The sequence below is a fragment of the Heloderma suspectum genome, chromosome 1 (genome assembly GCF_057233095.1).
Source record: "Heloderma suspectum isolate Gila_16-S chromosome 1, 16-S_ref, whole genome shotgun sequence".
Taxonomy (NCBI): Eukaryota; Metazoa; Chordata; class Lepidosauria; order Squamata; family Helodermatidae; genus Heloderma; species Heloderma suspectum.
Genome location: NC_139458.1, coordinates 134418159 through 134429549, shown reverse-complemented (window position 1 = coordinate 134429549; position 11391 = coordinate 134418159). Strand labels below are relative to the sequence as shown.

At 48.6% G+C, this 11391-nt stretch overlaps 1 protein-coding gene across 5 annotated transcripts in view; it reads right to left on the bottom strand.

The window, feature by feature from the left end:
- Positions 1–2998: 2998 nt before the first annotated feature.
- The window catches only part of LOC146357931 (acyl-CoA (8-3)-desaturase-like), a 39633-nt gene continuing 31240 nt past the window's right edge, over positions 2999–11391 (bottom strand). For 3 of the 5 annotated variants that reach the window (XM_084855016.1, XM_084856111.1, XM_084857006.1), the window contains one exon: positions 2999–4294. In XM_084855016.1, coding sequence (XP_084711142.1) covers positions 4243–4294 — 52 coding nt within the window. In that variant the 3' untranslated portion in view covers positions 2999–4242. Of the gene's footprint in view, positions 4295–5489; positions 5576–11391 lie in introns of all 5 variants that reach the window. The other 2 variants (XM_084854401.1, XM_084855278.1) reach the window with 1 other exon arrangement.

Below are 11391 nucleotides of genomic sequence, written 5' to 3'. Positions count from 1 at the left end.
CCATTCAGTCCATCCCAAGCAGCTGCTTCTCAGGGGTTTAAGTTATTGCTGAAACGCAGTAACTGCTCTGAAAGGGAGCGGGAGCAAGCAGGTTGCGGGGGAGTTAATGCTTCTCCTTTCTGGAGTAGCTGGAGATGAGAAGCAGTGAAAACTTACACGAGCCTTTTCCAGGTGTTCTTCCTCCTGCGCTGAAAGAACACGCGAGGAGCGCTCCAGCCCTGCTCCCCCTCCATAGCCGCTTCCGTCACTGTGTATGCATGGAAGACAGCAGCCTGAAATGGAATTTCCAGCGTTCTTAATCACATGGAGAGCCTCCATGGATACAGGAGGCTCTCCTGTTCATACGTTTATGATACTTATATCCCACCCTGTTCCACAGGTACGAGAGAGCTGACGGCACTATCTCCAACTCAACCCTGAAATCAGACAGGAGACTGGGCGTGGGATGGAAATGACAAGCACACCTGCTAAATTATCATACAGTCCTGGGCACAAGAATCTCAGCACAGAAGACTCTTAATGGGTGGTTGGCCTGGGGTTTGCGGAGAACCAGGAACTTGGAACGACGTAGGGGTCAGAGGTGGATCGTCCTGCCTCCTTCGCAATCAATACCACAAGGAGACAAAGCTTCAGGCGAATACTACTTTATTTTGCTAGAAACTAGCCTCTTTGCAAATGCAGATTCCAGGAAACTCTCAGACTGCCTCAAGCCCCTGAACAACTAATCTGCGATCCCTAATTAGAGGAGACGAACTGGAGGGTAGTGAAGTTGCTGACAGTTTGGGCGTGAACCTCATGGCCAGACTTGCTTTGCAGTGATGCCCCTCCCTTAGGGTGGCTCCATGCTACGTTGGCTTCCAAGAGTGGCTTCCTGGCTGAGCATCTGAGCCCTGCCCCCAGCTCTTCCCACTTTGCTTTGTGATGCGCCCTAGCGTCTCTCAAGTCATGCCCCTCTTCCTCCTCCTCCTCGGAAACTTGAGTTCCGACAGTGGAGGGAGGGGCAAGGACTCAGCCTGGGCATCTGTTTGGCAAGGTCTTCAGAGGAATCTCTCTCAGCATCTTGGCTCACTAGGGAGGGTCCCTCCCCCAGCCCCTGATCTAGCAGTTCCAACTCTGATTCAGAATCAGAGCTGCCAGACACCTCACATTGCTTGGACTCATCCCTGCAGTAGGAACGACATTCAAACAATTTGGGAAATGGTGGACTAATGTAAAAACAACAGAGTCTGCTGGCATCTCAGTGACTAACACGGTTGTATTAAAAACCAGCAAGCCCTGAAGTAGCCATGCTGGTCCATGAGACACCCCCCCCAATCCACTGTCGGGCAATAGCTTTATTAGGACCAAACAAAATGCCACAAAAGTGTTTGTTGGTCACCAAGATGCCACAAATCTCTTTGTTGTTTTGCTGCAAACCAACACAGTTATCTCTCTGGAAAATGTCAAGATCTGTCTGTCTGTCATCCAGTAAGGTAAGATATAGATTTATAAACTTAAAAGAAAATATGCAGAGTATATATCAGCCTTCCTCAACCTGGTGCCCTCCAGACATGTTGTATAACAACTCTTACAGTCCCCCGGCCAGCGGGTGTATGAGGAGACACAAAATGAATACACAGCAATCATGGGGTTCTTTGCCGCCCTCGTGTGTCCAATGTAGGGAACCGACTTTTTTTTAAAAAAGAATTAAACCACCAGTGCAATGCTGGATTACGGTTCCTGTCCGTCAATCCAAGGATAAACCTCACTTCAGACGTTCCTTAAAAGAAGTAGTTCCATGTAAAAGTTCTTTAAAAAAACAGATTTCAGAAATGCGCTATTGGTGCTTTGGGACCAGAGCCATTTCTTAAATGTATCCACTTTTGCTAGAATTGGATACATGGCTGAAATTCCATTTCCACACAACTATTACAGGTGCAGAAGCCCTGTCCTCTTTTGCACCTGGCCACCAGCTCAGATACGCACGTGGGACATCGCACATTGGAATCCAACACCTCCTTGAACATGGTGCTGTTTTAAAGGTGAAATCCTCATGTCTACAAACTCTTTTATTATATAGCGTCGAACCTGGCGTTGCACGGGGTGGAATAGCTCTTAGTTTTATTGCTTCGACAAAAAAACAGGAGAAAAAACGGAATGTCCCGTACTTTGAAACAGCAAAGCCTTATTTATTTTATTTATTTTGAGCATTTTTACCCCGCTCTTAAAAGGCTCCCAGAGTGGCTTACAAAGGCTAATCTTTAAAGGCAGCCCCTGCCCTCAGGCTCACAGTCTAAAAGACACGACACAAAAGGAAAAGGGGGAGGGAGGGAGGAGGGGAAAGAAAGCACATGCACCGCTGGCCGATGTACCGGGCCAGCTTGGCCTCCCGCTGGTCAAGGTGTTCTTCCCGGGAGGCGGGGGGTGCAGCCTCCCAGCGGCCCTTGGTTCTCTGGCTGAGGGACGAGGCCAGTCTGCAGGCCCAGGCAGCTGCCAGGTGGAGCTGCGTGTCCTTCCCAGCAGGGGGGTGGAGCGAGCTCCCTGCAGCTCTTCCCTCTCCGGCTGGGGTATGGACCAAGCCTATGCAGCTGCTGGAGGTGGACACATTGTGCCCACCCTGTCTGAGGGAACCCCTGCCTGCTAGCACCCCTAGGCAAAGCCCCTGCCGTGGTGCGTCCCAATAGCCCCAGCGGAGGGCTCTGGCCACCGCATTGCCCTGAGCAGGGGGGACGGGGCAGGAGTGTCGCTCAGCTCCTTGGACGCCCCTGGCCTCGACCTGCGTTGCCTGCAAAGCTAGGCGAAGGTGAGGGGCATCTGCCACCTAGTGACCAACAGGGGCACTGCAGGCTTCAAACCCAAGGGGGCCACCTTAGCAATTCGTGCGTTGTAACAGCAAAATGACCAGAGGAGCACACCCCGAGGATCCCCTTCGTCTGGGCGCCAAGCCTGCAGCGTCTAGGTTCCACGGTCTTGGTGCCATGGCACTGACCGACAGACAAACAGGCAGACTCAAGCGTGCTCTCATTATAGGGTTTATTCAGGTTAGTACAATTTAAGCCTAGAACATACATGCCCTACTCTCTCTCTCTCACACACACACACTCATCCCTACCAAAATGAATCAGATCCTTTCCCCAAAAGTTCTGATATCTTGGTACTATGAGGAACCAGGCAGAGCTTAGTAACACCTTAACAGCAAAATTACTAACAGTTTAGAAAGGTTTGAAGGAGGAAGAAACAGTGGCAATGACAATACTACATGTGCAGCACAATCCCAAGCCTGTTTACTCACAAAAGCCCCCTGGTTCAATGGGACTTACCCCCTAGTAAGTGTGCTTCGAAAGGAAACCGAAGGTTCCACCCTGATACACACTTACCTGGGAGGAAGCCCACTGAATATAGTGGGACGTCTGAGTAAACACACCTAGATTGCAGCGATGGTCCATTTGTGAAACATGTTTATTCAAACTTAGCTGATTTCCCCAGTCTCCTTTCAGAACTGCGTATCATGCGAGTAGGGGTTCCCCACCCCTATTTTTCTTGGTTCACATTGTCCAGCTAGTCACAGGTATTACCTGTATCAAGCTGCCTGTTCTCAGAGTGAGCCCCACTTACCATACAACATGGTACTTACAACCTCTCTGCTCCTGCTTGTATCTCAGTGGTTTGCTCCCTGCGGTCTATGCTCCATACTCTTCTTCTGCTTTATCTTTAGTCTTGTCCTCAAACCGTAACCGGGTTTCTTTAATTCAGCTACTCCTTTGGAGCTTGTCTTGATTCTTCCCCTTTCTCCTAGTATTCTTCGTTATTTTCCATACACTACTTCTAGCTACCACGTTACGAAGAAATGGTGTAGCATCCTGCCCCCGCCCGCCCAGTCAGAGAGTAAGAAAGTTCATTTCCGTAACCACAGTAAGAGAGTTATCAACGGGGTGGGGGGGGGGAGGCTATGGCTAAAAGCCCCCTTATCATTTTAAAGAGCAATTCTGAGAAATCTTGCGATACCCATATTAATGCTGCACCCAAGCCCCAGAAAGGCAAAACAGAGTATATGACTGTATTATCCTCATATTCATAGACATTCATAAGGACATCGTAAGAGTCCCCCTGGATCAGAGCAAAGGCGTATCTATTCCCGCATCCTCTTCCCCGCTGTGAATGACCTTAGCTTTCATATCCCAGAAGGCTAGCTCAGTCCCATCTCCGTCTGCCCTCTAGCTTTATATGCTTTCTGCGGTGATGCACTTGGGGAGGGTATGCTTCTTATCCATGATTGTATGCTTCGAGCCAGATCTTGCCTGACTCCTTCAAGGAACTGCAAAGAAGAGGGGAAAAAAGAGCTTGGTTGATGGCTATGGGACAGAAGACACGGAAAGCATATGCGTTTGATTCAAGAAAAGGAGAGGTAACAAGCAGTGAATTTAGAGGAGAGGGGGCAGCAGGCCGCTTTCGGTGTCAACTGTCTCTACACGCTGCTTCTCCTCCCAGATCTTCCACACCTTGATGTTTTCTGACCAACAGGGCCACGGTTCAATGGCACTATGTTGTCAGAGCAACCAAACCTGGTGCGGAGGGCAGGCGCTCTTTTAAGAGAGAGAAGCCCTGGCCCAGCGGTGGAGCACACGGTAGGCACGTAGAAGGTCTCCAGGGCAGTCGCTGGCATTTCCAGTTAAAAAAGGATCTCAGAGGTCTTGGGGGGCTGCTACGAGTTGGAATCCCAGTCTGTACTGGTCTAGAACAGGGGTGGGCAACCTGTGGCCCTCCAGATGTTTTGGCCTACGATTCCCATCCACCTTGCCAGCATAGCCACCAGTGAGGGATGCTGCCCACCCCTGGTCTAGACAGACCCATGGTCTGACTCGGTATAGGTATCGGAAGCTTTGCATGTTAAGCATTTTGTGGTCAGAGCCTTCAGCTGAAACAGCCAATGGCACTGAGGCGATGATGCAAATATCTAAATGTATGTCCCCTTGTAGCAGGTTGTAGCAAGTTCAGGAGCAGTGGTGTCTAGCCCCATGCCTTTCATATTTTCTTTTCAACAGAAGAAGAGCTTGGGATAACTCAATTGTTTCGGTGCAGGGAACTTGACTTTCTGATTCACGCGTCCATGTTGTCCTTGGACAAAACGTAAGAGCAGTTCAGCAATGGAGCCAATTGCCTGGAAGGGTGGTGGGCTCTCCCTCGTTGGAGGCCTTCAAGCAGAAGCTGGACAGGGTGGATGGACAAGCTGCCCTACAGCTCTATGATTTATTTATGTGGCACTCATTCTTTTTCTGCAGTTACGTTCCAGACAGGTCTGAGTGGCCACAATCCACACCCTGCCTCCTCTGAAGCACTCCCATTGACTTGAATTGGATTGCTCTGGAGTCAATCTGTTGTGAACTAGCCTAAATAAATTCTAAACACTGGGCATCTTCCTGTTATTCCAGGTGTTTTTGCCAGCATTAACAAGTTGTTCAAAATTGCCTGCAAATGCTAGTTTTTATTAGGGATTGACGAAAGTCCCTTACCTGGTCCCGCAGCTGTTTTCAGGGGGGGGGAGGCACCCCATCCCTCCCCGCCGAAATTCTGGCCGGGGGGGAGCACCCCATCTCCCCTGCCGCGAAAGAAAAAAGTAAAGTGTAAAAAAAAAAAAAAAAACGTGATAGGCAACATAAAGATTTATGTAGCCTATCACGGCTAGATTTTCAAAGTCAGCCGTGATAGGCTACGTAAATCTTTACGTAGCCTATCACGGCTGACTTTGAAGAAAAAAAAAAGCGCGTATGCAAATGGCGGCGCCCATGGGCGCCGCCATTTGCGTTCCTTATTGGCACGGGTAGTCTACGTAAAGATTTACGTAGACTATGGTGAAAATAAGGGCAACACCATGGCCCCCGCCATTTGCGTATGCACTTTTCCCCCCCCCCCCAAAGTCAGCCGTGATAGGCTACGTAAACCTTTACGTAGCCTATCACTTTTATTTTTTTTTTACACTTTACTTGGAAATGGCGGTGGCGGCAGCTGGTAGGAAGACCGGCCGCCGCCGCCAAACCGCCACCAGCGAGGGACATTCGCGTGAGGTAAGTACCATCCTGGGGGGGGGGCAGGGGGGTGTCGGAGAATTTCCCCACCAATTTCGGGGGCCGAATGCATTGGCATTCGGCCTCCCGGAGATTCGTGGAGAAATTCTCCGACATCCCTAGTTTTTATAGCAATTGCATTAAGATGTGTGATCAGGAAGTTCGTTATTGTGTGTAACTGCACAAATGTGAAGAATCTGCCAGCCAGCAATTAATACTATATTTCCCAATATAACTGGGATGGTGCTCTTTATATTGTGTCCGTGTACATCGGGCAGATTACAAAAGTCATATGTAAACACAGCTATAATAGCGATTGTTTTAGCATTCTTGACTCTTTCTCGGTGCTTCATATTAATGCAGCAGGCTAAACCCTATGCTCCAAATAGGTTCAGCACACTGGATAGCTCTTTTAGAATTCTGGCTGGTTCTGACTGAAACCCAGAGATGCAAGAGCAGATATACTCTTGCCATGCAATCCTACTCAGTAAGTCCCACTGTGGTCAATGGGTCTTAACAAAAATTATTCTGGCAAGATAGCAACTCCCAGTGTATCTTTCACAAATTTGTGAAATTCTTGTTCATTGGATTGTTGTTGTTCAGTCGTGTCCGACTCTTCGTGACCCCATGGACCATAGCACGCTAGGCCTTCCTGTCCTGCGCTCTCTCCCGGAGCATGCTCAAGTTCATATTCATTGCATCGGTGATGCTATCTAGCCATCTCATCCTCTGCCGTCCCCTTCTCCTTTTGCCTTCAGTCTTTCCCAGCATCAGGGTCTTTTCCAGAGAGTTTTCTCTTCGCATTAGGTGGCCAAAATATTTGAGCTTCAGCTTCAGTATCTGTCCTTCCAATGAGCACTCAGGGTTGATTTCCTTTAGGATGGACTGATTTGACCTCCTTGCAGTCCAGGGGACTCGTAAGAGTCTTCTCCAGCACCACAGTTCGAAAGCATCAATTCTTCGGCGCTCAGCCTTCCTTATAGTCCAGCTCTCACAGCCATACATTACTACTGGGAAAACCATAGCTTTGATTAGACGGACCTTAGTCGGCAAGGTGATGTCTCTGCTTCTGACTATGCTGTCTAGGTTTGCCATAGCTTTCCTCCCAAGGAGCAAGCGTCTTTTAATTTCATGGCTACAGTCACCGTCTGCGGTGATCTTGGAGCCCAAGAAAGTAAAATCTGTCACTGCTTCCATTTCTTCCCCTTCTATATGCCTGGAAGTGATGGGGCCAGATGCCATGATCTTCGTTTTTTTAATGTTGAGTTTCAAACCAGCTCTCCTCTTTCACCCTCAACAAGAGGCTCTTGAGATCCTCTTCGCTTTCTGCCATTAGGGTGGTATCATCTGCATATCGGAGGTTGTTGATAATTCTCCTGGCAATCTTAATTCCGACCTGTGATTCATCCAACCCGGCGTTTCTCATGATGTACTCTGTATATAAGTTAAATAAGCAGGGTGACAATATGCAGCCTTGTCGTACTCCTTTCCCAATTTTGAACCAATCGGTTGTTCCATGTCTGGTTCTTACTGTTGCTTCTTGACCCTCGTACAGGTTTCTCAGGAGACAGGTAAGGTGGTCTGGTACTCCCATCACTTTAAGAATTTGCCACAGTTTGTTGTGATCCGCACAATCAAAGGATTTAGCGTAGTCAATGAAGCAGAAATAGACATTTTTCTGGAATTCTCTTGCTTTCTCCATGATGCAGCGAATGTTGGCGATTTGATCTCTAGTTCCTCTGCCTCTTCGAAACCCAGCTTGTACTTCCAGTAGTTCTCGGTTCACATACTGCTGAAGCCTAGCTTGTAGGATTTTGAGCATCACCTTGCTGGCATGAGCGCAATTGTGCGGTAGTTTGAACACTCTTTGGCATTGCCCTTCTTTGGAATTGGAATGTAAACTGACCTTTTCCAGTCTTGCGGCCATTGTTGAGTGTGCCAAATTTGTTGGCATATTGAATGCAGCACTTTAACAGCATCATCTTTTAGGATTTTAAATAGCTCAGCTGGAATACTGTCATCTCCGCTAGCTTTGTTGTTACTAATGCTTCCTAAGGCCCACTTGACTTCACTCTCTAGGATGTCCGGCTCAAGTTCAGTGATCGCACTATCATGGCTATCAGGGACATTAAGATCTTTCCTGTATAGTTCTTCTGTGTATTCTCTCCACCTCTTCTTAATCTCATCTGCTTCTGTGAGGTCCCTGCCTTCTTTGTCCTTTATCATGCCCGTCTTTGCACAAAACGTTCCCTTGAGATCTCCGATTTTCTTGAAGAGATCTCTAGGGATGGCGGAGAATTTCTCCCCGAAACTTCGGGGGGCCGAGCGCCAACGTGTTCGGCCCCCCAAAAAAGTTTCGGGGAGAAATCCTTCGCACCCCCCCGCCCCCCGCAAACCCCCGGGACGGGACTTACCTTCGCTGAATGTCCCTCCCGGCGGCGGGTCCGGCCAGCGGTTTGGCAGCTGTTCGTGCGGGGCGGGAGCGGCAGCTGGTCTTTCGACCGGCTGCCGCCGCTGCCATTCCAACAAAAGAAAAAAAAAAGAAACGCCCCCATGATAGGCTACGTGACGATTAACATAGCCTATCACGGCTAGATCTGCAAAGTCAGCCGTGATAGGCTACATAAATCGTTACGTAGCCTATCACAGGTGACTTAAAAAAAAAAAAAAGCGCGTACGGCTAATGGCGGGCCCCATAGGGAGCCACCATTCACGTTCCTTATTTGGTCGCTGTAGTCTACGTAAAGATCACGTAGACTACGGCGAAAATGAGGGCAACGCTATTTGTGTTGCCCTTATTTTCGCCGTAGTCTACGTAAAGATTTACGTAGACTACAGCGACCAAATAAGGAACGCGAATGGCGGCTCCCTATGGGGGCCGCCATTTGCGTACGCACTTTTTTTTTTTAAGTCACCCGTGATAGGCTACGTGACGATTAACGTAGCCTATCATGGCTGACTTTGCAGATCTAGCTGTCATAGGCTACGTTAATCGTCACGTAGCCTATCACAGGGGCGTTTTTTTTTTAACTTTTTATTTTGCGGCCGGGCGAGGCGAGGCACCTCTTCCCCGGCCTGAATTTCGGCCGGGAGAGGCGGGAAGCCTCCCCCCACCCAGCCTGAACTTCGGGGGGAGCAGCGAAGCACCTCCCCCCCACCGCGAAGCAAGCTGCGACACCAGGTAAGTGGCTTTTGTGCACCCCTACTCTTTTCCAACAGCATAAGAGGCGACTCTACACATGGACATCACCAGATGGTCAATATTGAAATCAGATTGATTATGTACTTTGCAGCCAAAGATGATGAAGCTCTATTCAGTCAGCCAAAACAAGACCTGGAGCTGACTGTGAAAAAAAAAGAAAAAAAAAGCACGTATGGATAATGGCGGCCCCCATAGGGAGCCGCCATTCCCGTTCCTTATTTGGTCGCTGTAGTCTACGTAAAGATTTACGTAGACTACAGCGACCAAATAAGGAACGGGAATGGCGGCTCTCTATGGGGGCCGCCAATAGCGTATGCGCTTTTTTTTTTTTTTAAAGTCACCCGTGATAGGCTACGTGACGATTAACGTAGCCTATCATGGCTGACTTTGCAGATCTAGCCGTGATAGGCTACGTTAATCGTCACGTAGCCTATCACGGGGGCGTTTTTGTTTTTTTTTAACTTTCGAGTTCGCGGCCGGGCGAGGCGGGAAGCCTCCTCCCCGGCCTGAATTTCGGCCGGGGCGAGGCGGGAAGCCTCCCCCCTGGCCTGAACTTCGCGGGGGGAGCAGCGAAGCGCCTCCCCCCCACCGCGAACAAGCTTCGGTGAAAGGTAAGGGACTTTCGTCCACCCCTAGAGATCTCTAGTCTTTCCCATTCTGTTGTTTTCCTCCCTTTGCATTGTTCATTTAAGAAGGCCTTCTTATCTCTCCTTGCTATTCTCTGGAACTCTGCATTCAGTTGGATATATCTTCCCCTTTCTCCCTTGCTTTTCGCTTCCCTTCTTTCCTCAGCTACTTGTAAAGTCTCATCAGACAGCCACTTGGCTTTCTTGCATTTCTTTTTCTTTGGGATGGATTGAGTTGCTGCCTCCTGAACAATGTTACGGACCTCCGTCCATAGTTCCTCAGGCACTCTGTCTATCAGGTCTAATCCCTGAAATCTATTCCTCACCTCCACTGTATATTCATAAGGGATATGATTTAGGTCATACCTGAATGGTTTAGTGGTTTTCCCTACGTTCTTCAATTTAAGCCGAAATTTTGCAACAAGAAGCTCATGATCTGAGCCACAGTCAGCTCCAGGTCTTGTTTTTACTGACTGTATAGAGCTTCCCCATCTTTGGCTGCAAAGGACATAATCAATCTGATTTCGATATTGACCATCTGGTGATGTCCATGTGTAGAGTCGTCTCTTGTGCTGTTGAAAAAGAGTGTTTACTATGATCAGCGTGTTCTCTTGGCAAAAGCTTTTGTCCTGCTTCATTTTGTACACCAAGGCCATGCCTGCCTGTTATCCCGGTGATTTCTTGACTTCCTACTTTAGCATTCCAATCCCCTATGATGAAGAGGACATCTTTTTTGGGTGTTAGTTCTAGAAGGTGTTGTAGGTCTTCATAGAACCAATCAACCTCAGCTTCTTCGGCCTCAGTGGTTGGGGCATAGACTTGAATTACTGTGATGTTGAATGGTTTGCCTTGGATTTGTACTGAGATCATTCTATCATTTTTAAGATTGTACCCCAGTACTGCTTTTCCCACCCTTTTGTTGACTATGAGTGCTACTCCATTTCTTCTAAGGGATTCTTGCCCACAGTAGTAGATATGATGGTCACCTGAATTAAATTCGCCCATGCCTGTCCATTTTAGTTCGCTGATTCCCAAGATGTTGATGTTCAGTCTTGCCATCTCATGTTTGACCACCTCCAGCTTACCTTGATTCATTGATCTGACATTCCAGGTTCCTAAACAATATTGTTCTTTACAGCATCGGATTTTCTTTTCACCACCAGACACATCCACAGCTGAGTGTCCTTTCGGCTTTGGCCCAGCCGCTTCACTCTTTCTGGCGCTACTTGGAAATACCCTCTGCTCTTCCCCAGTAGTATATTGGACACCTTCCGACCTGAGGGTCTCATCTTCCGGCGTCATCTCTTTTAGCCTTGTGATACGTTCCATGGGGTTTTCTTGGCAAGAATACTGGAGTGGGTTGCCATTTCCTTCTCCAGTGGACCACATTTTGTCAGAACTCTCTGCCATGACCTGTCCGTCTTGGGTGGCCCTGCACGGCATAGCTTATGGCTTCACTGAGTTACGCAAGCCCCTTCGCCAGAACAAGGCAGTGATCCATGAAGGGGTTCATTGGATAGAT